This window comes from Drosophila subpulchrella, chromosome 3R (genome assembly GCF_014743375.2).
Source record: "Drosophila subpulchrella strain 33 F10 #4 breed RU33 chromosome 3R, RU_Dsub_v1.1 Primary Assembly, whole genome shotgun sequence".
NCBI classification, from domain to species: domain Eukaryota; kingdom Metazoa; phylum Arthropoda; class Insecta; order Diptera; family Drosophilidae; genus Drosophila; species Drosophila subpulchrella.
The window spans coordinates 19,771,841-19,798,756 of NC_050609.1; the positions used below are offsets into that span (position 1 = coordinate 19,771,841).

The window sequence follows — 26,916 nt, forward strand, 5'->3', positions numbered from 1 at the left end:
TTTCTGAACTAATGTAAGCTTGCGAAACAATAAATATGTGTGCAAGGAAAGATCAATGGAAGGGTTAGGCGAGGCAATTTTCCGCTAATCGTATAACTTATTCGAAGGGTTTCGCCTTCCGCATAATAACTTTCGCAATGATGGACTTATTAAATTAATTTCGGAATTAATTTCTTCGCTTATTTCATACCTACTTTTTTTTTTTTGCATTTTATAAAAACTTAAATATGTTGTTGTACTTGAACGCGGCGATTAAGGCTGTCTTTATCATCGCATAAACAGTAAAGCAGAGATAATGGCTTCCCTAGACACGTCTTATCTGCCGCCGAAAGTCTGGTCCCTCAATCCTTTCCCATTATCAGCGGTTGCAAAGTCAAAGAACTCGTTGGGCTAGCGACGTGCCACCAAGATAATCTCGGTTGCTGGGAATTGTTCCCGTTTCCCAATAACACACTTTGATTGACGATCTTTCCCATGCATGCCTAATGATCCTTTAAATGGCGGCTAATAACCCAGCCAACCCCTTTGGGTTTGGATCGGGTAACGCCCTCCGCTCGGGGGTTACCCAAAGTGCGACCCACTCCCAACGGTCGAGATCCCAAGACCCAACCGGCAGTTGACCAGTGGGTTACGTGTGCCACGGTACACGTCGAGAAATAAGATCATATTATTATTTAGCTATGCTATAGATATGATAAAGATGTATTTAATTCCTTTGGGAACTTTAATAGTTTAAGTTATTATTAGATTAGCTTTAATGGTAATAAATTAACGAATATATTAAATACGATTTTAAACTTTCTTTTTGGAATTAAGTATAGTTATAATCCAGAACAGTCTTTTCATTTTGCTATACGAATCAATTATTTGTTCAACAAGTTTCCCAATCTTTTTCTCAGTGCAGGGTAACCCCAGCAACAGTTATTCAACTTAAGTCGGTGCAGTGGGGAAAATATCGAATCATTTCGGTTTCAGTTAGACGCGCGCGCGAGCGTTCTCGAAAGGGGGCGGCGGGAGGTAGGGCGGGGCAGTCAGGGGGAGGTCGGGAGGTTGAGCGACCAAGAGAGTCGAGCATACGCGACACGCTTTTCCGATCAAACCAGTTTGCCGTAATAGCTGGCATTTGGAATTAGTTACTGCCGATATATTGCTGCACTTGGAATGCGCCCAGCTAGAAATTCCCGCACCACGCCCCCTCCGCCCCCTGAATGGAGAGTTGACTATTTTTAGCGGGCGGCAGAACTTCATTAAAATGCAATCAATTTGCAAGTGCGGCGCGTAGAAAATAACAAACAAACTACAGCCACCCACTCTCTCTCTCTCCCTCTCTTCTTTGGGGGCGGAAAGAGAGAGCGGAGAGATGGCATTTATGCTGAGCAGGCAGAGAGCAGAAGATGGGGCCGAAGAAGAAGAAGCCGCTGCGTCGGCAGAACGAAAACGAGGACGACCAAACTGCATTGTTGTCATATTTCGTAATACGCTGATGCAGCAAGAAGAGAGGGGGTGGTGGGCGGAGAGGTGGAGCAGCAGGTCACAGCGGTGAGAAAGAGAGACAGACAGATAGAGAGAGCGGAGGAGACTTGATTTCAACACAAGCTTATCAGCGGGAGAACGCGCGCGAGAGAGAGCATAAGGGCAGAGCGCCAACGCAGCGGCGAAATGGAAATGTCAAGTTGGGGCTGCTCGCTCTCTCCCTCTGCCAGCGGCGACTGCGCTGCTCTCTTAACCATTTGGAGCCCATTCAAACGTTCGCTTCTTGCCATTCCATTTCATCCGCTCATCCGTCCACATCCACTTGCGTTTTTGCGCCCTGCGAGAGGGAGAGCCATGTGAAACGGGAGCAGCGAAAAAATACCGCCCACTACCACTACCAATTCCCATATTCCCATGTTCCATGCTATCCCCAGCTCAGTTCGTGTCGTGTGATCAAAGCTTTCGGTAAGGCTTCGGCTCGGCTTCGTGTATCCACCTTTGGGGCTCTCTTCGGCGCGGCGCTCACTCTCTTTTTGGGGGCTCAGGGACAACAAATGCGGTAAAATGGCTTCTGCGTCGACGTCGACATCCCTGGCGTTTCAGTTCTGATTGGAGGTTCGTGCGCGGCGTTTCCTCAGCTGTTTTCGTTGCCTTTTAGCCTGTTTGCCTTTTGCCTTTTTGCATTCTGCTTTTGGCTCCGTGTTCGCCTCGATTGCCAATTACGTGTAACCAACAACAATAACAACAAGAGCAACGAAAGAAACAGAAACAACAACAAGTGCTCTCGAGTGTTGCAAGCCTTCTTCCGTCGAAGAAACCGCAAAACGGATTACCAAGAATCTTCGTAGAATTGGTAAGTGGTGAGATTTTCCACGGAATCGACTTCGAAAAGGTCAAAGCATCAAGTACTTATGCTTTCAGTACACATTTGAGTAATCCCTTTTGGAGACCTCTCCTGATTCTCAGATAAGGGTTTTAATGATTTGAACAAAACTAAAAATGTAGTAAAGTTTTTCCTAGAATTCTTCCAAAATTCTAGGATTTTATACCCCACAATATAGTTTTTGGTTTTATTTTCCTAAAAGATCACGGAATGGAATTGAAAATATTAGATTCTGCATTTTCTTAAACTTAAATATTAAAAATTCCATTTCATTATGGCAGGAAACCACAGTATTACATGCAGCGATGACGAATATACATAGAAATGCTGCTCGGTTTTTATTCCAAATAATTTTGATAAGGATTTTGACTGATTTGATGATGACTATTTAAAAGGGGGTCATCGCAGGAGTCAAAAACATTGGATGACTAAATCGCCGACGAAAAGCTTCGAATTACAGATTTAGAGGCGACTAAGCTTCAATAAAATAACCCTAGGGTCGTGCTGGGGATCTATTAGAGGCTATAAAGCCTCGCAGATACATTTTCTTCTAACAATCTCCCGCTCACAAGCTCAGTATTTGTACCAACACACGCAAAGGCCTACGCCTATTGGAAAGACACAGTTTGTATCCAACTTACACAGATAGTACCACAGAAACAGAAACAGAAACAGCTACAGATACAGATGCACACATACCGTATACGGCACATGGGGAGTAATGCCGCCGCACTAGATACCAGATACTAGATACATAGATACGTCCGCCGCTTATTTGTCGGTCGTGCTTCAGTGATCTCTGTCATTTGCAGTCGCCCATTTCCTTTTTTATCCCCCACTTCCACATCCAGTCGCCAGTCGCCCGCCGCACCCCTTGCGATCAGCCTTCCAGTTCCAGTGCCTTCTGGTGGCTTCCAGTGGCTGGAACACATGCGGTGGCCACAGTGATTTTCTGAATGAACCAATGGAGTGACTGTGTGAATGAGCGACTGACTGAATGAATGAGTGAATTGTACGCAGCATATTTGCACGGAGAAAAATAATTGTAAACAAAAGAATTGATTAAGAAATTGAAAAGTTTGATGAAAAAGAGTCAGTTGTGTTTATGATGCCAAAAATGCCATTCTATATGGGAGTTAAAAGGGCAAGGTAAGAGTATGTTTTCCAGTCAATTTGGGGCTACCATGCAATTGGTTGATCAACTTTCTTGGGGGTGGAAGCAACCTGCCAACCCTGGCCGTGCGGCAACTCTGCACATGCACCTGTGCGCCCCGCCAAGCCACAAATTCAATTATGCAAATCGAGATCACAGCCCAAAACCCCAATCTCCGACTCAGATCTGCATTTGTTTTGGTTTGGGTGGGTTATTTGTTACTTCTGTCGTTGTTTTCAATTCGCTGGCTAACCCACTTCACACAGTGGTACCAACAACAAAAATCATGAATTATTATTTTGCATTGGGGCAAAAGGAAACGAATGCCCAGTCTCTGATCACACATAAATTTTGCGGTTGTTTTGTTAATGAAACGACAAGAGCAACGAGTATTGCTCTCTTTACTATATATTGTCCGCTCTTCGCGAAAGCTTTTTCTGTTTGTTTGCCAACACACAAACACACTCGTGAACACCTTGCGCTCAGTTGAAATTATGCTCAAATTATAACTGTTGTTTAGCCGGTGATCGGAACAGTTAAAGCAGCAAAGAAGGAGGGGAGAAAAGAAAGAGGATGACATGACTAACAACGCCAAAAAGATCGAAGCATTTGCATTGTTGTTGCTCGAAAAACCCAGAAAATAAATCGAAACAGTAAAAGTCCACGCGGCGGATACGCAATATCAGAGGGATGAGAGAGACAGGGGAGAGGAAGAACTCTCTCCACAACACTCTTTCTAATATTATATATCACTCTCTCACTCTTCCTTAAGTACACCGGGAAAAATATTAGTAAGCCGAGATTTTCATTGAAAAATTATAAAGAATTTGTTAACAGATTTTATTTAAATAGACCGTTATAGTTTTATGAAAATAATTATTTACTGAAGTTCTAAGGTAATGCATTTAGCAATAACAAAACAACTTTACAAATAAATATTGAAATTTAATAAACTATTGTAGAACTTAAGAACACTTACTTATGTATTTTCTCCTGTGCATCTGTTTCTTGCGCGTGACTCTTTCACAAATATCACTTACATACTTATATCTGCCACTTCTCGCCAATTTCCTGCCCCTTTTTTTGTATTCAGAAATTCCTCGAAACCAAAATCACACAATACATTCCTTGATTATTGTTATTTAAAATGATTTCGTATTTATTTATTTCATTTGCAAGTGCCAGCTGCCAGGCTAAATAAATTTCTGTTGTCTGCTGTTTCCCCGTGTATATTCATGTGGTTCTTATTTCTTCAGCTCCACCCGATACTCCTTTTCATATTTTGGGGCTTGTGGCGTTTTATGAAATTTTGCTGAATGCATTTCTGATTTGTATCACCTTCGCGGAGAATGCCAGGTATTTCGCTTTCGGGTATCTGCTGCTCCGATTGCCCATCCTGATAGTGCACAAGTCGCGCGTGTACCCCATATATCTCCTTTTTTAATTAGCAATCTGCACAAAAACTCCGACTACTGCAAAAACCTAAATTCAAAAGTGGAACACAAACAAAAACAGCTCAAAAGTCAGCAAAAAAATGAGGAATCAACGAAAAATACAAAAAACAGAAAAGGTCAGTGACCAAAATATGTTTTGTAACTCAGGCAGAAATCTTCGCGAAAAGAGAATGGGCCAAAAAAAACTGGGCAAAAGACAGAAGCCAGAAGGCAGTGCTAACCCTTTGGACTCCGGATATTGTAACCGTTGTGCGAAGTATCTACACTTTTTAGGTGGTATCTTGATTAGGCTATATTAGGGAATATTTTGTTATAAAAATTGTATTTTCATGTGATTGCAGATACAAAAAATTTAGCTTTCCTTTTAATTTTGATGGTATTCAAAAGAGCTGATCGGTATGAAAGAATTAAGGATTTCTGGTGATTTTCCGGCCGCAAGCACGTGGTTAGGCTCATTTCACAATTTCCGCCTGCTGGCCGCAGTTATTTATTTTTTGTGCCGCTTTTAAGCCTTTTGCTCGCCTTACAAACATACATACGCGTGCACTTTAATTCAATTAACGACGTCGGCGTCGCTGCCGGCGCAGCTCAATGTCCGCGTCAAGTATACGCCCTGTGGTGCCTGAAAAAGCGAAGAACCGAAGAACTGAAGAATCACTCACCCACACAATCGGCGGTGCATGTGCATGTGTTCATCTGCCAGCCGTTTCCTATTTTGCATTCGTCAACGGACGGCCAACGCAAGGGAAAACACCAAAAAGGAGAGCGGATGGCCAGGCATCCGACTTAAGGCTGCGAACTTACAGTACTTATAGTAGCCACACCGATGTGTTTGTGCGGCAGAAAGGCAACATCAGCGAAAAGAAATAAGCACACAGAAATAAGCAACTACGAAATGCAAATGAAATGTAATTGAAAGCGGCGCTGCCGACGTCGCTGCTACCCTTAAGCTTTGCCAGGGGACATTGTCCGTTTGTCCGTTTGTCCGCTTGTCCGTTTGTGGGACACTCGGCGGTCGGGGATTGCGGATTGGGGATTGGGGACTGGGGATGGCAGTTGTCGGTTGGGGGATAACGAGCGGGCACAGTGGATATCCCATAGATATATTGTTGGAAAACAAGCGAAGTTCCCGAGGTCCTGACAAAGACTGAACCTACTGAAGGACCCCTTTATTGACTAATTTTATGTCACTTAGTGGCCTATTTTAGTGAACTTAAGTTCATAGATAACCTAGCTTTAAGCTAATAAACAATACATGGTTGAGTAATATAGCCTTGATAGCTTTCAAAAATAAAATACCTAACATTAAATAACAATTTATGATTTACTCTATGTACAATCCCGCAATCCTTTTGCCCATAGTCATCGCTTTTGCCCCACTGTACCGCTGGCAGGCAGCAAAGAGCACATGACAATAAGAAAAAAGCTGTGTGTATATTTTAATCCTCTCAAAGAGGATTTTTCGATTGCGGCCGTCGCTGTTGGGGCCGTTTGCACACGACACCAACAGCGCGAATGCCAGGGGGTCAGGGGGAGCAGTGTGGGCGGGGGGACGGAAAGGCAGAAAGCAAGCAGCAATGTTTTCCTCGTAGCCTCCAAGGAGCGCAGACGAGGAAAGTCACCTCTAAAAGCAAGCAGCACTCAGATATCCCCACAGAACCACGCAGATACGAAGCACGCAAAGATACACATCACACACAGATGCAGAGCGCACACAGATACTCACGCACACGGGCGAGCAGTGCGCGATAAGCTTAATTGAGTGCGCAGCGGTGGGTGGTGGGCGGTGGGCGGCGCAAGGAGGAGGAACAGGAGGCGCAGGAGGAGGGGGAGGTGGGAGCCATGGGGATGACACACACACAGCATTATCACCGCACGCATACACTCGCAATCACACGGCAGGAGAGCAAGGAGAATGCCGAAGAAATACAAAATAAAAAGTGAAATATGCACGCAGTTGCGACGCCGACAGAGACGCCGGCAGCGACAGCGCCTTGGGGCAGAGGCCCCCAAAACGCACGAAGAGAAAGCAGCACACTGCGTGCTTTTTCTGGGGATACCTCTTAGTCAAGATCCTCGCTGGGGGATATAGGAACGCTAGAAGCGACATCAAGGTTACCCAAAGATTCCAAACACCCAAGTCTTTATAATTTACAACAGATGGAATATTTAAAATAAATTAAATTAGTTTTTGATACCGAAGGGTTCTTCTATGTTAAAAGCACTATATATCTAAAATGTGACAAACGGTTGGCTATCCCTCATCCTAAAAACAATGGGTATCTCCCCGATGATTCCTCGTGCGTCAATTTATTTCATATTCTTCTTCTTCGGCCTTTGGCTATCGTTTCCTTTGTTTGTTGCTGTTGCCCAGCCGATCAAGGCGATTCGAAACGTACGATCCTCGGGACTCTCTCTTTCTAGCCCCCTACTTCCGTCTCTGTCCCTCACTCGGGTGGTTCATTTTAGCTTTTAGATTCGATCGGTTCGGTGGGACTTTTGTGGGGATATCGCCGCACGCCGGGTGCAGCTGTTTTTGAAAAGTTTCGTCAGAGGATCGCTAGCTGGATCCCACAATTGGGTCAGTTTATAAATATCCGCACCAGAATTCTAGCTTCCATTAACGGCGCCAGGAAGAAGGCGCCCACCCACTGTTAGGGGGGAATAAAACAGAAATAGCAATTTTCATAAGATTGAAGAACTTATCATGACTATTAAAACTTTTTAACAAGTGAAAAGTAATATTTAAATTATAATACTAATGTCATTTAAGAAGAAGTTCTTAATTATTGATATAGCCTTTTTTGAAATTATGTAGTTCCGATTTCGGAATTGATCTGAAGAGCCTAAACAAACACATGTGACTCGTTGCTCTTGAAGAATGCCGGCATTCTAATTTCGACTCGCTCTCTTTCTTCGCTGTTATCGCCGAAGAGCGAGGAAAGCTTTTCGGGCGGCGTAAGAACCCGAAATTCTCACAGCTCCTAGAAAAGGGCAATCGGACATGAATCATGGGTTTGGGCAACAAGGCCCCGGAGACTGCCTTTATCTGGCATGTCCCAATGAGCAAGTACATGCATGTGTACACACTGCTATCGTGGAGGTACTTCCTTCGACCGTCTTATCAGCGAAATGCGGTTAAGAACACTACAAACATGCGCGGTGCTGACAGGAAAAGACATTCTTCAGAGTATGTTCTCCAAACCGGGTGCAAGCCAATTCTTGGATCTTAATCGCACATCCTTTCAGTTCTTGAAAATGAAAGCAACTCATTATTGAGATTGGCTTGCTGTGCTTAGTTCTTACTTTTTAAGGAGGTCTTAAAAAATAATGCAAGAAAGCAGTCCGAAAATAAAGCATTTATAAAAAAGTGAACCTAATATAAACATAGGTTTGACTAGATACTAATATTCAAATTCTGATGTGATGGATATGAATTTGAGTCTTTAAACGCCTTTGTATTTTGCAATTATTCATGACTTTTGAGGGTTTCTGGTGGTTGTGTGGTGGCCATGTGGAGAGCGGTGGTGGATCGTTGATTGGCCAACCAACCAAGTGTGTCAGTGCGAAGAGCTGAACTGCGGACTGTGGAACTGCGGAACTTTCCCCGTCCGCCGGTGACCCGCATTTCGAATGTCTAAATTAAGGACACCGCCATAAAAAGCTCTGCGAACGCGAGGGCAAATTGTTGTTGTGTGGGTCGAGGCGTGAAGTGGTCGCAGCAACAAAAACGCAGGCATAGATCAATACAATGCTGACAGCTGGGGAGGGGGCTTATCCGAAAAGGGGAAGGAGTGGGGGAGTGTTGCAAGACTGTCGAGGAGAGACGCCCTTCTACGGCACAGCTCTGAGTGGCTGCATTTTTTGGCTGACAAATGCCAGCCGAAAAACGATTTGGTAATCAACGGCCCAAACAAGTCGACAAGTATTCGAGTCCCCAGTTGGTTTAAAAGGAAAGACGATGTACAGAGAAACAAATGTTGAGCTGGAACATTTCTGAAAACGTAATATTGTATTGTAATATCCCTAGGGAATGATTTATATCAAGATATAGCATTGTCCTGTACTGTCTTGTGAAATATTAAATTCTTATAATATTCTTAAAAATTTCCATACAAAGAACTAGAGTATTTCCCTCTGTAAAAACAAAATAGAAGACAATACTTTGTCCCTCTAACGATGGCCACAAATCAGTCATTGGGAGTCGCAGTTTCCCAGCCTCCAGATCCCGCCGATCGCCAGGGTGAGCTCACCCAGCCGAGGGCAACTAGTTTTCCCCGTCCTCCCCCAAAAACAGCCCCATCCCTTCCCCCGCCGCCCCTCCTCCCCTCCTGCACGTCCCCTAACTGATTTCATAGTTGACTAGGCGAAGAGCAGCGCGGTTCTTTGTTGTTTTCGTTGGCGTTCACTCCTCCGCAAATGTTTGCCTTATATGATTGGAACCAGTACAGATATGTATATGTACGTATCGGATGTGTTACAGACATGTGGTTATGTATCTGTGGGGACATGCTGTTGTTTTTGCTATTACACGCACAATGGGACAAACACAACAGACCTTTAGCTTTAGTTTTCTAACAAAATTGAGTGGTCCATTTACTTCAATAATTTCCGTTTTTAATATAATATTGTTCCAATATAAATTGCATCTAAATTTAGAAATAGGAACTTTATTTTATCAACCGAATTTCAGATAACCAATAAAAAACCAAATCACCATCCGAAATCAGGTTTGAACGACAAACATTAAAACAAACAAATGTCTTTTCGAAATGTCAATAAATAAGTTTACTTAGCGACCGATTTATTGATACTTCGATAAAAGATAACATCCAATGTATATGCAAACAATCAATTAATAAAGAATTGACAATGTTTCAATGCTGCGACAGATATTTAAATTAGAAAACGACGTTTTGCAGAACCCTGGAACATATTAATGTTACTTCAAACTAAGGTTTTTTAAAATTAATAAAAACAGATGTCAAATAAACACTCAAAGGGGTTTTAAAACCGACCAATTAGTATTGTCAAAACACTTTCCAATTGTAATTCCTAGCTTAGTATGTCACTTTGTATCTGTCAAATTGCGACTGAAAATCTCGAATCATCACCATGGTGCTATGCGGGGATTCCTCTATGGCGTGTCTATTATTAAATTTCTCTATGAATGAAATTATTCACATATTTACATACACATGCACCGCAGCATGTTGGTGGGTGGATGGGCGAGCGTGTGTGTGTGCGTGTAAAAACCTCGGTTACACTTGAATGACAATTTCGAAACTTATGGGGGACTTGGTCCAAAACCCAGGTCCTACGGTGCGAGTGTTGGTGTGGCATTGACAACGGACCCCCTTTGAAGACCCCTTCTCTTTGGGGGCTTACGTGCTTGGCTGCTAACCTTTTTCTTCTCAGTTTGCGTTTTCATTTTTTCCATTTCTGTTTTTGTTATGCTTTAAGCCAAGCTTTTTCTTTTGGGTGCCTACGTGCAAAGGAATTTTACACTTGGCGAACAAAGGCGCAGAAAGAGCTAGAAACCGCCGGAGAAGCACAAAAACAACAACGGGACTTTATGACAGCCAAGCGTCGTCGCTAGAAAACGAAGTGGGGAGAATCGCTGGGCCGAAGACTGAAGACCGAAGAGCGGAGAGAGGAGAGCAGAGAACGGGGGCCAAGGGAGCAGGAGAGTTATGCATGTAACCAAAGTACAAAGAGCCGAGCTTCCAGCGGCGACAATTTGTGAGCCAAGGAGAAACCAGGCGAGCGAATGGGAGAGAGGATGGGGAGGCATTAGAAGAATCATACACTCGGAAATACTGAAGATCAATCCTAAAGCTTTAGAATCTAGAAAGTTTCTAGTGGAAACATTTCTCATCTCTTTTTTGTAACTATCAATAGTTAGATCTATTTCTGAACTTCAGTTTTAAATTAAGATGGTAATCAAATGCTAAAATCAAGATGACATCCCCATTTTTCTCCGTGTAGAAGGAGGGACTTGGGAGGTTTTAGTTTCTAGACGCGGCGTTTGGCGGCAGGAAGGCGTCAAGGGGAGTGGGCAGGAGGGTCTGAAGGGGGTGCGGGGCAGCCAGGCGGTCGGCACATGTGTTTGGTGCCAACCTGCGATACCTGTTCCGCCGTTGGCATCGACGGAACACCAGAATCCGGCCACATAGCTAGCAGCAGTTACTCAGTTAGTCAGTCATCAACACAGATACGCACGCACACCACTGCACACGAGCACTACTACCTACACAGCTTGGCGTTAGGAGAGCTAACGTATGTCTCTCTTTTTGTTCCTCTCTGGGCCAACTCAGTGGCTTTTGCTGTTTACACGGCACAAATAACGCTAGAGGAAACCAAAAAAAACCAAGAGCCCCCTTCGATCTTGCATCCCCCTCGCGCTTACGCACAGCAAGCGGGGGGTGGGGAGGGGGTGGCACACACGCATGTAGAAATCACAGGCTCTGGTGGTTTTCGGTTGACTCGGTGGCTCAGTTCGCTGGATTTTCACATATTTCGATATATTGCGGGGGCGACGATTGTGATTGTGTGTGGGCCACATGTGCCAAGTGTCACGCATACAAACATATACCATATATATAGATGTCCCCCGCCAGACGAGACTTCAGCCACAACAACTACATTCAAGACAGCTAGAGCCAGAAACCCACTTTAAGCCAAAGATATTGGGTAACAATTGGCAGCCACTGAGGCCCAAAGGGTCGCCTATAAATAAACATGATCAGTAGAATTTACACAATCAACTTCTGCTATGAAAGGAATTAATACGATGCTCAAGAGTTAAGATCTCTGGCTTTGAATGTCAAGAAAAGATATATGTAAATTGTCATTAACTTCTCCATACTAAACAAAGTGGATCATACCCTGCGAATCTCAACTTCCAGTGCCTGATCTATACTTTGATACATGTGTAATGGGAAAGTATTTTCAGATAATCACTAGGATATCAGATTCACATTTTAGATGTGGCAACAATAGTACTTCGGGACTTATGGTCATAAAAGTCCTTCTTAGACTTAGTCTCAAGGATCTCTGTGAATTCCAATTTCTTTATAAACTCTATTCCTCTCAGGCCCTATAACTCTCCCAGGCTTTGAGGATCCCACACTGGGAAAATCATTCGTTATAATTGCCCATCCTCACTGTTTTGTCTACCACTCTTCGAACGGGTCTTCCTCCGTCAAATGTAGAAATTCCGTTTTCACTCCCAGCCAAAATTGAAATTTCAACATCATCATCGTGGTCTGTGGGAGATGAAGAGGAAGCATCGTTAATTTGTGAGCCCTGTCACCGATTATACGTCCAACCTCCGCTCTCGCACACACGTATACCGCCTCACGGAACTTATAGTTGTAACTTTTTGCTGATAAAATTCAAGCAGGAGAGCAACTCCCCTCCCTCCCTTTTTTCGGGGAGTGGGGAGAGGAAGTCATGGAGCGTAGATAGAGCGGTTTATACGTATTAGACCAGCGACTAAGTAGAACGGCAACAACAATTGCACCACTACACAGGAAAAAATATTCCGGTATGAGGATCACCCGGCTTGAACTTGGGCTTGTGTTTTCAAACAAACTAAGACCTAAATAATGATGAATCTGATATGACTTTGAATCTAAACTTATGACATGATCATATAAAGAGTAATGTAATATTAGGATAATTTTCTAAATTTATTTAAAATTATGTCAAACTATAACAATGTCATAGCCTGTAGGTCCTGGTATGTAAGCCCCATTTCGTAAGATCTAAACTGATCTCTGATCCTATTTTCCACCGTGCAGCCATAGCGAATACAGTGGACCCATGGACCGGGCCACAGCCCCCGAGAGTCGGAGTCAGAGTTCCGATCCGATCCCAGGCAAAGCTCCACAAAAGCCACTCAAAAGTAGAAAAAATTAAACAGACTGAAAAATGAAAATAAAAAACACACCACCAACAACACGCAATAGGGCAAGGCAAACAACAACAGCGGCAGCGACGCCGACTGAGAAACAGCAACAGGAATTTACGATTCAGTGACTACCTTATTGTTGTTGTAGTTGTCTAGCCTGTGTGCCTGTGTCTGTGTGCATTTGTTGCTTTTTCACCTGGGTTGGGGAGCTCTGTCTATGTGTGTGTGTGAGAGCCTATTAGGCGAAACGATCGTTTCCGTTGCAAGGGGCAAAAGGGGTGGGGGTTGCTGATGTTGTCTTGTTGTTGTTGTTGCCGTTACGCCTTCAGCCAGTTAATAATAGACAACAACAACAACAACAGCTACAACAAAATACCCACCAAGGTGTGTAGGATAAAAAACACACAAGCAAATTATAAAAAAAGAGCGAGGGAACTTTGCTCAAAGCTCGCTGCTTAGGATCCCCAGTCGCTTTGAGCCACACTGCCAATCCAATCCACTTGTAGAATTTACAGCCCGCTTACGTAATCCCTCGGCTAAAAAAACATCAGACGAACGCTCCTGCAAACCAACACGAAAACAAACAGTGGAACCTCCCCAACCTGTAATGGTATTCGGTACTGGTTAGGAAATCTATTAACAATTTTTGAACCCTTGAATAAATACTTGAATAACCTTTAGTAAATCCTTAGCTACTATCAGGACTCTGATTGAATTTTACAAAATAAAAGTACCGAAAAGGGTGTCATGTTTTTTGATAAATCCAAAAATATCAGGATTTTCAAGATGTTTCCCAAAGCTAATATTTTACATATAAGCCAACTTATTTTGACGAGGTTCTGATTCTGAAAAAATTTAAAACAAATGTGTTTAAAATTCAATTTAAACTGCAATCCCACTTACAGTAGTTCGTTCGAGTACCCACTGTATATCCCACCACGCCTGCGTTGCTGGCTCTCGCGTTTCCACATGCTTTCCCATATTTCGGTGGCCTGGAAAACCCCAGTAAAGCTGCGGCCCAACCCCAAGTGGTTCCAATAAAGAGCCCAACCCAAAAAGTTGCCCTTACAACAACGACAACAACTACATCTGTGGCGGCGGGAAAAAGCGAGGGAAACGACAAATCATCAACTGTTGCACACCCAAAAGGTTGCTGTTGTTTCCTAGCTTTTTCCAGCGCGTTTTTCTTTTTAACCCCGTTTCGCTGCCCCGCCCCCCGCATCCCCCCGCCCCCAGCCATCGCGTGCACAGCAAAGGAAATTAAAAATTCAAAAAGTCAAAGGCGCAAGCAAGAGAGCAAGAGCAGCGCTCTCGCTCTGGCGCTCTTCCTCGCTCTCTCTGTTTGGAGACTTGGGGATCAGCGAAATGTCTCCACAAACCGCAGCCCTATTGCCTGTTTGTGTGCGCGTGTGAGTGAGCAAGAGCGTTCCTTTTGAGAGAGGAGGATTTGTGGAGCGCGTGTGTGTTCGTACGAAGAAGAAGCAGCGCCGGCAGCGACGCCGACCGCGCTGCCTTGGCGCTCGGGAACTTGGAGCCCAGTTGCCGACCCGATCGCCAGAGGATCGCCGCTCACTCACTGTATTGGTGTCAAGCAAGACGGACGAAATACTGCCGACTGCCGACGACGCGCCGCTGCCTAGAAGAGAGTTTCTTCCCTCTCGCTCACACGCGCGCCCCCCTCTCGCTGTCTCTCTCTCGCGCCGAGTTGTGAAAATTTCCACAAGTTAAAATTAAATGAAAAAAGTGCAAAGGAGGCAGGCGAAATAGCGGATAGTAATTTCGGTTTAACAATTGCGGGCAGTGCATTAGTAGCCCCCTTTAAATGTGTATCCAAAAATAAAAAAGTTGGTTGAAAACTTCAAGGGAAAACCGAGCTGAATAAGGTGCTTATAATGTTATTGATTCATCCAATTGGGGAAACAGTGTGTGACGGAAAAGTGTTTTAGGACTTGACTTGCAAAATCATCCCCCCAATCTACGAACATTATAAAAATTCATTCAAAAGAGTGACTAAGAAAGGGTGTATAGTTATTTAGGACCTAAGATATAACCCCCAACCGGAGAAACCGCCCTCTCTCGCTCGCTCAGTATCTCCGTCTCCGTCTCCTTTTCAAGGCGTACACGTATTTAAAGGGGGTGTAAAACAGACCGAGTGTGTGTGTGCTGTAAAGTGATCTCCTCTCCGCAGGCAACCGCCCACCCCTAAAAACATCCGCTCTTATCAGGGCAGTGTGCGTGCGTGTGTGTCGGTGTGTGGGGGAGGGGGCCACGAGTGAGCAGAGGTCGGCGGCAGCGCAGTCGGCTTCCTGCGTCGAGGACTTTGACTCTTCCAGTCTTTCGCGAGTCTTTCCCGAGTGAGGACGTGTCAACTGTAAACTGGAACCGATCCTCTCTCCTGCACTCGCTCTCACTTTGCTTCACACAGCGGTAAAGAAACCAACTAGTGGCAGAAAAACAATACAATTCCGTTTAAGAGCCAGCAATAAATGAGAAATACACATATTCGTAGTCGTGCGATCGGACAGGCGAAAAAGCTTTGCCGCCAAGCTTTTCTAATAACTGTTTGGCGGTGCCAGTGTGTCTCTGTGTGTGTGTGCGCCGATCTCTCCCTTTCTCTCTTCATTGAATGGTTTCTCAATTGATTTGAACAAGTGCATAAAAACAATAACAATTGCAAACAAACGAAAAGTGCAAGGCATAGACAACAAAATAGAAGCGTGGAAAAACAGAAAGCAAACTAAACTGAACTAAAAGTGAAGACTGTGTGTGCCAGGGCCAGGAAGACGGGACTGGAATTTCGTGGGCGAACGGGAACGATTTTCAATTAAGTGTACAAAGCAACTGAAACTGGCGTGGCGATAAGATAAGAGCGGTAGCGGCAAATATTTAGCAAGTGGAGCGGGCAAGAGGAAGCGTGGTTTCAAGACAAGGATTTTTTTGTTGGAATTACGATCGCCGAAAGTGAGATAACGGTCGGACGGGACGGGACGGGACATGAAAAAAACGTGCCACGAATATTCTTGCATGACTTTCCACTGGGGAATCAAGGCTGGTGCGTGTGTGCGCGTTCCAGTTTCCAGTTGGCAGGCCTGTAAAGTTTTGCAGTCAGCCTGTTCATTTGTTGCTCTTCTAATTCCACACCCTTTCCTTTGGCAAGTTTCCAAGTCATGCACACTCACACAGATCAACAGTTGCTGTCATTCCAGTCGCGAGCTCTCTTTCTCTCGCACACACACCATCGCTGCAGTGCGTGTGCGTGCCTTGTTGTTGTTGCTGCTGCCTGCCTGCCTGCCCATTTGAAACACATTTGAAATTTCCTCATTTACTTTTCCTCAACGGGGCCTGCATAATGTGCTCGTCTCTGACCCTTTGGGGTCGACTCATAAATTAAATTCAATTGAACGCCGGCAGCGCGCGAGCAGCGCAGTTTCCAGTTGCAGGACTCTTTTTGGAAACCGGGAAGGGAAATACAGTGGAGCTTGGCTAGTCGATCATTGATCATGTACGAAGTAGGGGGAGTTTGTTTTTGAAGGGGTAATTCGGACAAACTTAGTTTTTTGAGTTCATAAACTAGGCATTAGAAAAGCAATTTCATTTTTTCAAATCCTCAAATACTTGTTTTTAGTTGTGCAGGTAACAATAAATGTATATATTGTTATGTTAAAACAGTTGTTTTAGGAGCTTTCCAAAATATTCCGTAATACGAACCTTAATGTTATCTTAAATCTTGTGTTTTGTTATTGTTTATTAATTTATTTTCAAATCTGTGATATTTACACGTTTTTTCCTTTTTTTTCAACGACAATATCTATTAATGTTGCCCATATTATCAATTTAATGCTTTCTATATAAAGGAGTTCTTATAACAAACGTAGTGCCTTGACTAATCTTCGAATTTCCTTCCTTTCCGATTGCAGCACGCCCTGAAATATATGTTTTAAAAGCTGACAGGCCCCAAGGAGTAAGAATCCCAGCCCAGGACAACCGAAGGACCTTAGATGTACCCAGGGCAAACATACAGCCCCACTTGCATGAGGACATAGATCGCGATCGCACACCCACTCGCACACCGCTTCGTGACGCAACCACAGCCTCCCAATGAAGATGGCATCCCAACGCTTCTGTCTGCGGTGGAATAACCACCAGAGCAACCTGCTGTCCGTCTTCGACCAGCTGCTCCACGCAGAAACCTTCACAGATGTGACGCTGGCCGTCGATGGGCAATACCTGAAGGCACACAAGGTAGGTGGTCTTTATGTTTGTAATAAGGGAAGCAATTATTTTTATCGGAATACCTTTACTTCATCATATCAACAATATTTTGTATATTTTAAAAATGGCCTAATTTGTTCTATTAAACATTATGTTTAAAAAGCAATGCCCTTTCTAAGTTTCTTTCCATTCAAAGAATAATAATTGCCTTAATATCATCAACATTTAATATAATAAGACACGGTTTAATTCTACTTTATATTTAATTTTATTATCCCTCTTTAATTTAAATAACTACCCTGCCTTTCAACAGATGGTGCTATCCGCCTGCAGTCCCTATTTCAATGCCTTGTTCGTAAATCACCCGGAAAAGCATCCGATTGTCATTCTGAAGGATGTACCCTACTCGGACATGAAGTCCCTGCTGGACTTTATGTACAGAGGAGAGGTCTCCGTGGACCAGGAGCGACTCACTGCATTCCTGCGCGTGGCCGAGAGCCTGCGCATCAAGGGCCTCACCGAGGTCAACGACGACAAGCCCTCGCCGGCTGCGGCCGCAGCAGGAGCGGGGGCGGCGGGTTCCGAGAGCACGCCCACTCCTCCCCAGCTGCAGCGCATCCAGCCGTATTTGGTGCCCCAGCGGAATCGCTCGCAGGCCGGCGGTTTGCTGGCCGGAGCCACCAATGCCGGAAACACTCCCACCCTGCCGGTGCAGCCATCGCTGCTCAGCTCGGCCCTGATGCCCAAGCGGAAGAGGGGCAGGCCCCGCAAACTATCCGGCAGCTCGAATGGCACGGGGAACGACTACGACGACTTTGATCGCGAGAACCTGATGCACGACACCTCCGATCTGGGCAATGGCAAACTGGGCAACGAGTCCTACTCCGGCAATGACGACGGCTCCGATGACAATCAGCACACTGCAGGACACACGGATGATCTGAATGTGAGTTTCAAGGGAGGATTTCTAAGATCAGTTATAAGCGACGCGCCGTTTACAATCTGCTACAGCTACATTAAAGATAGCCAGCAAATATTCGTTTAACTAATCCAATCTCCTTCCTTTCCATCCACAGGAAAGTCGCGACTCTCTGCCCTCGAAACGATCAAAGAACTCCAAGGATCACCGCGCAGTGAGCCAGCACGAGGACAACAGCACTTCTGGTGAGTCCTCGATACCAGTACATTCCCGCACAGATAGAGCGAACCATTACCTAGTCCTAAGATCATTTGCCTAGCCCTAAGACAATGCACCATCAACCATTCTTAAGTCGACTCTCATGTGCACCCAGCAAAAGACATGTATCGAAACCCAACTCAATCCAATACAGAGCCAGGCTGAAGTCACATAACCACATTCGACCAATCTCATCTGCGAATATCGGAAAAGCTAAAAGGGATTTTACGCATTTCAATTAGTAGAAATCTGAAAAGCAAAAACTCGCGTCGGTTTCTCCCCCGCTTAGTGCAAAAGTAAATTGAAATTGAATTGAAAAAAGAAAATGTGAGAAAGTAATACGAAAATTGTTAAGTGAATTCGCAACGTTCGAGGCATCTTCCGTCCGTCGGCAGGTGAGTGTCCCCAACAACCAGCTAATGCAGTTGATGCCCAAGAAATGCAAATCCACCAGCTGACGAAGAGATTATTGTGAAGTTGAGAATCGGGTTGAGCTCACAGGGATTCATGGCCGACGTGATAAGAATGATCAAGAAACAAGTAGCTAACAAAATTGTCAAAATTTACCGCGCCTCAAAAAGTCAAAAGTAGCCAGATAACTCAAGAAACTGAAAGAAAATCGCCACCTCTCATGACCATCACCCACAACGAAAGGCTGATCTCTGTTGTCCATTTCCGATCATCTCCTCCACGAAACCAGGCAAAAATTAACCAACGAACAACAGGAAGTTGATCAACTGACACTGAGCTGTCAATAAAAACAGAAACAGAAAAACTTTCGAACTCGCAACGCGTTGAAAATGGCTTGAAATCCCTATAGCTTTTCCGATCCGATTTGAAACTCTTTCTCTCTCACTCGCTCGCGTCATGTGTTTTGCCTTTCTCTCGCATACATCCTGCACACACATATTTACACCCATATCATAACTCATACTAAGTTTATGCGCCCGATGTTTGTAAAATTAAGTAGTTCATTAATATACTCAAACGTAATAAGCTTTGTTTGAAAAATGGTTTAAAGATTTATACCAATTTAAAATTTTACAAAAGTTACAAGTTATGAACAGTGTTCATTGAACACCAACATTTTACATATTGATATTGATATTTTTACAAATTGATGTGGCGTATAAGCATAGTATTAGACATCTAAGAGGCACCCAATTAAACAATTTCTAAACCACTTTTAGATGGCAACGACAGCGACGGCGAAGGATTGGACACATCTTATATGGAACCTCAACTCATGCTGGACGAGTACGACGAGCCCGTCGAGTTCAAGTACAACCCCCTCACCGACAACAGCTCGCCCACGCAGGACCAAGCGGATGGCAGCCACATCAACGAACAGGCGCGCCAACAGGCCTTCCTCATCGCCGCCCAGCGGAAGCATCAGGCGGACGCAGCTGCAGCGGCAGGGGGCGGACTCAAGCTTAACATTATCGGAATGGCCGCTGGCGGGGCGCAGGTGAAGAGCATGGTCAGCATACCAAAGCTTACGCCCATTGGCAAGGTCAACGCCGCCTCCACACCACTGGTCTCGCCCGCCGGCTCCTCCTCCATGGCATCTGTGAAACCGCGTGTCCAGAAGCGGCCCAAACTGGCCAAACAGAACGGCGACGTGAAGCCGGCCGTCTTTACCAGCCAGGATTACCTCGACATTTACAACAGCAATGACGGCTTCAAGTTCAAGGCCGCCGGTCTGAGCGGGAGCACACCGAACCTGAGTGCCGGAATGGGAACCCCTTCGGTCAAGACCAAGCTGAATCTGAGCAGCAACGTGGGCGAGGGCGAGGCGGAGGGCTCGGTGAGGGACTACTGCACCAAAGAGGGCGAGCACACGTACCGCTGCAAGGTCTGCTCCCGCGTCTACACGCACATCAGCAACTTCTGCCGGCACTATGTGACCTCGCACAAGCGCAACGTGAAAGTGTACCCGTGTCCCTTCTGCTTCAAGGAGTTCACGCGCAAGGACAACATGACGGCGCATGTGAAGATAATCCACAAGATCGAGAATCCCTCGACGGCGCTGGCCACCGTGGCGGCAGCGAATTTGGCCGGCCAGCCGCTGGGCGTTTCGGGATCCTCGACGCCTCCGCCGCCGGACCTAAGTGGCCAGAACTCAAATCAGTCGCTGCCCGCCACCAGCAATGCGCTCTCCACCTCCTCCTCCTCGTCGACGTCCTCGTCCAGCGGATCCCTGGGACCGCTGACGGCGTCCACAGCCCCGCCAGCACCAGCAGCCGCGGCGCAGTAATCTCCGGACCGCTCACCTCACCAAGCCCAAAAAAGCACACACTCAAAGAAATGGTGGAAAGTGGAGGTTGAGGCAGCCGCCAGCGATTGGAGGAAGCATGTTGCAGCGCCAGGCGCTCTTCGGGATTTATTTGTTGTTGGGGAGGGAAGTTAAAGTAGATTTTTTGTTGATTTTGTTTTTAGTTTTTTACTTGGCTTCGACGGAGTGGCGGAAATCTCCAGAGCCAGCAGACGTTTTTATGTTGTGCAATTTACTTCATCAGTTACAATTACGATTATTTTCTGGACCCCTTTTCAAAGACCCGATCAGAACGCAATGCTAATCTAATCCTACCAACTACCCCTAAGATTACGATTATTATTTATCCCCGACCGACGACGGCTCGTCGGTCGTTTTTCATTAGCGCGTAGTCAAAGACCCAAAATCAAACAATTTGTCGCTGACACTTTACAAACCCATCCATTTAGGGTTGCCTTTTTATTGGACACCAGAGCGGCCTTATTTGCGAAGTGTATCCGGGCAAGAGTTACACTAAAAACCGAAACTAAACCTGCACTTTTAGATAATTAAACTATATATACACACAGATATGTTATACATAATTATACAAATAATATATATAAACATTGAATGGTATGTCTAGCTGTAGTTCTATTAATTAATTTATCATTATCACTATGTTCGATACGCTAATGTTAATGCTATACAATATTGCAAGCCGAAATCTGAAAACGGAAGGAGGAGAATCAATGTAATGTTAATCATGCGAGAGGGAGCGCAGATCTACCTTGTTGCCTTCAAATGAAGCTAGTTAAAAGTTAAACCCGGGTCTGGGTCACGGTCGTCGGACCCCCAGCACCCGTCCACCCCCTCAAAAACCCACTGACCCACACAGTTCCCCGAAACATCCGAATCCCGGCGAAAGATTGAAAATGTTTCGTCGGGATCATCGATGAGGTGTAACTACAGATAGTAACAGCAACAATAGTTGTAACTAAACGCTAATATTAATGAGCATAAAGTAAACCTAATTTATCATCTATCAAACGATTTATGTTGTATATCGGAGGCTTAAATTATCGCCAAAGAAAATGAAAATCTAAAACAAAAACAAAACGAAATGCAGTTGAAATCCAACAGTAACAGCCGAGCAGCCCGCAAAAAACAGAGTGTAAAATTACAAAATATTGTTGTTAATGCGAAACGATCTCCAAACAAAATAAAGCACTTGAAAAGTAGACAACAAGTAATTCCTCAAGTCATGTGAAACGTTCAAATTTGTTGCAATTCGAGAACTAAGAGAAGAATCATTTAAAAACTGCAAAAGTAAATTGACAGAAAAAACAAGAAACTGAAACAAAATTAAGCGCAATCAAATAATAAACAAGCTGCGTACGCTAACTTATTAAATAATTTTTGTTTTTAATTCTTTATTTAGTGGTAGCTAGTGCAATTTAGTTAGTAAGCCGCCGTCTCCCAATCACCGACTAACGACCATCGCAAATATATATTTCCACCCAATCAATCAATCAATCCAATCCAATCTTCCAAACTTCTCTTTTGGCGTTAATTTTAAACAATCAATCAAACACCATCATGCATATTTATTTGTATGTACACTGTTTGTACTATATTTTACTTTATTTTTAGTCTACTTTTTTATATGAATATATTTACATATATTTTTGCATTCAACAACTATAAAACTTCAGCAATTTTCTCGCTTTCAAAAAAAATGTCCAATCTCGAAACCCGAACGAGGAATATAGCTACATATATAGAGTCATGCTTTGATGCCCAAAGAAAATGGAAAATAAGAATCGTAATGCAAGGCAAAACTTCCATGTGAAAATGAGAAAATTGTCTGGAATTGTTGGTAAACATGGTTTCCGTTTAAATTAGCTAATTACGAGACACACACTTTACGATATATCATACGATACGTTAAACATAATTACTAAATAGTGAATCACACGCAATATTAATCAAGCAGAACATTTATATATTATCGTTTAAAACTGACCAACAAAAGAAAAATAAAATACACAATGCAAAAACACTCGAAACCATATCAGTTCTGAAACACAAAATTGATTGTTTTTATTTATTTTATGTGGAGTTCGGGTTTGGTAAAAGTCTGTATTGAAATCTATAAGATAAGTGTCTTACTACCAAGTACATATAATGATCCAAATGATCTAATCAAACTTAAAACTTGAATCTTTTCAGTGACTCCCACTCAGGCCACTCCAGAACTCTCCCAGCGGCTGTTCGGCTCCTCGTCGACGACAATCTCTGCAACTGCAGCAGGCGGCGGCTCCACTTCTCCCTCAGAGCCCATTTCTCTGCTGGAGATCAGCGACAATCGAGACTCCACACCCGTACACCTGCCCACAATTTTGGGTCTTAAGATACGCGCGATTCCCACCACAACGCCCACGCAGCAGTCATCCCCTCAGACCCCCACGAAATCGAAGCCCAAGGTCAAGCAGGGGGCAGGAAGCAACAACAGCAACTCCCTGCTCAAGCAGCAGCTACGAGGAGGCGCCAAGGATCCCGAGGTGCCCCTGACCACCAGGATCACCGTGGCAGTCGCTCCCAACTCCGCCCAGAATGTCGAGGAGCAGCCCAAGGAGATGCCGAAGAAAAACCAGGACGAGGTCAACGCCTGCATCGGGTTGCAATCTCTGGCGAATGCCGCCGAGCAGCAGGCAGCTCAGGTGGCCAATAGCAGTGGCAACCTGCACCACCAACTGCTCCTCCACATGGCGGCCAATAACTCCATGCTGAAGACCACCGATTACTACCAACAGCAGCAGCAGCAGCAAGGATCTCCTTCGAGTGTTGGCCAGTTTATGGATGACGACATGGACCTGCTGTCCATAAATGAACAGCAGGACAAGAGCGATGATCCCGATCATGAAATGCTGACGCTGGCCGACGAGAATGCCGGCTTGCCTGGCTATCAGGGAAACGAAACGGAAGCCACACATGCGCAGGAAGACTCGCTTGCTCCCGAGACACCGACGGCACCTCCACCGACTCCCAGAAGTGGAAAAAAGGGCGCCAAGCGACCCATTCAACGACGAAGGGTACGCCGCAAGGCCCAGTCCACGCTGGATGACCAGGCGGAGCACCTGACGGAGATGTCCGTGCGCGGACTGGATCTCTTCCGGTATGCCAGTGTGGTGGAGGGCGTCTACCGCTGCACCGAGTGCGCCAAGGAGAACATGCAGAAGACCTTCAAGAACAAGTACAGCTTCCAGCGGCACGCTTTTCTCTACCACGAGGGCAAGCATCGCAAGGTCTTTCCCTGTCCCGTGTGCTCCAAGGAGTTCTCGCGGCCGGACAAGATGAAGAACCACCTGAAGATGACCCACGAGAACTTTACGCCGCCGAAGGACATCGGGGCCTTCAGCCCACTAAAATACTTGATCAGTGCAGCGGCTGCCGGGGATATGCATGCTTCGATTTACCAGCAACAGCAGGAGCAGGCTCACTACCAGAGGCAGTTGGCCGAGCAGCTGGAGCAGCAAAACGCCTCCTTCGACAGCCAGGACAGTTCGCTGCTGCTGCCGGATGTTAAGCTGGAGCAGGGCGAAGATCATGATGCGGACCAGGAGGCGGAACTCTCCGATGGCGGCTTCGAGGCCTCCAATCCCGCAGCAGCTGCGGCCGCCATGCTGAGCCTGCAGCAGGATGTGATCATCAAGAATGAGATACAGATCTCGCCGTCACCCTCGCCCACGCCGCCCACCTCATGTGCGGTGGCGGAGGGCAAGTCCTTGGCCTTGGCCACCACCGCACAAACCGCAACGTAAAGACTTGGCAGGATACCAGAGTAACTAAAGAGCTGCGAACGCACAACAACGTTTCACTACCTTAAGCAGTGAGCTCTGAACTGTAGAATACTTCATAGAATTGTAAGCAATCGTCGCACTCAAAAACACCAGACTCAAAACGATTTTTAGTTAAATTCAGTAGTCTAGTTAGTGTAAACCCGTAAGCAATATTATTACTAACACTTGCTCCGTCCAGAAAGCCTTTTTTAAGCAATATAATATTTAATTTAATCTAGAACGTAAGTTTTTACCCATCTAAGCAACGCACAGTTCAGTGAACTTTAATGATTTTCGGCTTTAATTATAAACAATTCGACTGGCCGCCTCGTGGATCCAAGCAAGGATCCGTGGAGCAGGCAACTTTAGAACTTTTCATTTCTCTTTGTGATTTTGTTGAACCTTTTTTATGTAGACCTTTGTTTTTTTTATTTTTGTTGTAAATAGCTATATATATTGTTTAATACTCAAAGTCCGTAGTATAATTTTGTTCATTTCCTTGGCAACAAGCTGGAATCAAATGTATTGGCTAATTGTGCAATCATCAAAACGAGTTGGTGGCCGCTGAGAAACCCGACAGCGCGTTTCTGCGGCCCCACGAAATGTTGTAAACTTAATTAACTACTTAAGACCACTTAACTAGGATCTAGGCGTATTCCTAAGGCAATCGATGCATGTTCCAACGTACAACAAAATGCGCAACGGACTTCCAGTGAAGAAATTAACTGATATTTATACGGAATCCCAATCTGGTATTATGTATTACGATTTCAACCGTTTACTTAACGCAACAACTACGACTTAAGCTTATGCGCTCAATCACTAGATTTTATAGTTGCGATTTTAGGCTAACTATTCGTGGAGAAACCATAAGCGAGTTCATTGAATAAAGAGAATTTTACTGAAAGACACACAACTGGTTTTTAGACTAATCCAAAATTGAATAATAAAAATACCTTTGAAGGACTTGCATATTCTAGCTCTTAAATATTTTATTCGAATCCTCCGTTTACTGATTATTTGCCCTTCGGTACCAGAAACGTGCCCGAAAGTCATCGGAGCAGGTGAGGAATGCAGGTGCATTGGGCGAGTGCGTGATGTAGCGCACAGGTCCATTGTGTCCAAGCGAGTTGAGGGTCAGTCGGCAGCCATTACGTGAGTTCCACGAGCAGAGCGAAGTGGTGGCCTCGTCGGGGAAGAGCACGTAGTCCTCGGTGTGGTTGAAAACGGCCTCCGTCTGGTGCTCCTGCTTGCCGGTGGTTCCAGCACCAGTGTACGTCTGGATGGGTCGACTGGTGCACAGTTCCCACAGGTAAACCAGGGAATCCATTCCGGAAGATAGGAGGTACTAAAAGAAATCCGTTGGAATTAGGTACTTCATAGGCACTGGCTATAATGTTTTCTCACCTTTCCATTCCTTGTGAACTCCAGTGAGCAGATGGCCGCTCCGCCATGCGCCTCGGCAATCGTGTTAATGCATCGTCCGCTGATCCCATCCCAGATCTTTATGTCGCCGTCATAGCTTCCCGTGGCGTAGAGTTTTCCCGTGGGCGAATACTTAACGCAGGTAACTCCCGCCTTGTGCTGCTGGGAAGGAATGGCGCTCACAAAGCACTGGGTGGTGTGCACGTCGTACACCCGTAGGACATTGTGCTCCGTGCCAATGGCCACGTAGTCACCCGTGGGATGAAAAGAGAGGCACAGCACCGGCTCGCAGTCGGTGAACACCTTGTGGGCCTTCTTCACCGAGGGCTTGGCAATGTCGAACAATTTGACGGTGCCATCGCGCGAGGCGGAGGCCAGGATGTGCTCCTTAGGGTGGAACTCAAGGTAGGACACCTCGTCAGTGTGATCATAGAGCGTGCGAATGACCGGATGGCCCTGCTGTTCCCTGCCCGGCTCGATATCCTCGGGCGCCGACTTGGCCAGCATCCGCTCCACATCCAGAATCTTGATGCTGGCATCCACACTCCCGGTGGCCACCAGGGAACCGTCGCAGCTGAACGCCCCGGCGCGACAGGCCTGCTTGTGCGAGGTCACATACGCCGTCTCGTAGGAATGCGGTTCCGGGGCCAAAGCAGAAGCCTCCGGCTCAAACTCCAGGTCTATCCCTGGCAGGACATCATCCGTGGGCGTCTTGTCCTTGTCGCTCAGCGTCTGCATTCCGGCAATCATCACGTGCAGCAGGCGTTCGCTGGGAGCACACTGGTCCGCCTTAACCAGCATGGACAGCTCCATGGCGAACTTCTCCAGGCCGTCGTACATCAGTTGGCTGCCGGAAAATTTATGCTGTCATTACTCTGCCCTACTACAGGCTTTACTGCACCCACCTGATCATCAGCCGGTAGAGTATCTCCCGGTTCTTCACCAGGTTGCTGGGGTCCAAGATCTCATCGCGCATCGTGGTTAATAATAGTAGTTAACGCTTTTTTACGGATATAAACAAAAACTAGTTGTAGTACAGCTGAATGCGTGGCTATCGTTATCGAAATGGTTTGCATTGCCGGTATGCCATCACTAGCTGCTCTGGTATTTAAATACTGGGTTACTGTT

The 26,916-nt window shown here is 45.4% G+C and overlaps 2 protein-coding genes across 5 annotated transcripts; one reads left to right on the forward strand and one right to left on the reverse strand.

Annotated features, from left to right (window-relative positions):
- The first annotated feature begins 1,759 nt into the window (after positions 1 to 1,759).
- On the forward strand, positions 1,760 to 25,342 carry LOC119546496 (protein tramtrack, beta isoform). 4 transcript variants are annotated; one of them, XM_037852806.1, is made up of 5 exons: positions 1,760 to 2,326; positions 16,796 to 17,120; positions 17,404 to 18,036; positions 18,167 to 18,254; positions 22,754 to 25,342. In XM_037852806.1, exons 2-5 carry the CDS (start codon positions 16,977 to 16,979, stop codon positions 24,343 to 24,345), a joined length of 2,457 nt encoding a protein of 818 aa, XP_037708734.1. In that variant the 5' UTR covers positions 1,760 to 2,326; positions 16,796 to 16,976; the 3' UTR covers positions 24,346 to 25,342. The 4 variants fall into 4 exon arrangements, with proteins under 4 accessions (XP_037708734.1, XP_037708760.1, XP_037708744.1 ...); XM_037852832.1 differs by lacking the exon at positions 22,754 to 25,342 and adding an exon at positions 19,458 to 22,590 and having other exon boundaries at positions 1,777 to 2,326; XM_037852816.1 differs by lacking the exon at positions 1,760 to 2,326 and adding an exon at positions 14,446 to 14,761.
- LOC119546520 (cleavage stimulation factor subunit 1) lies at positions 25,258 to 26,902 on the reverse strand. The gene is made up of 3 exons (XM_037852858.1): positions 26,694 to 26,902; positions 25,771 to 26,635; positions 25,258 to 25,711 (listed from the first exon to the last, which is right to left on the reverse strand). Exons 1-3 carry the CDS (start codon positions 26,762 to 26,764, stop codon positions 25,373 to 25,375), a joined length of 1,275 nt encoding a protein of 424 aa, XP_037708786.1. The 5' UTR covers positions 26,765 to 26,902; the 3' UTR covers positions 25,258 to 25,372.
- Positions 26,903 to 26,916: the final 14 nt, after the last annotated feature.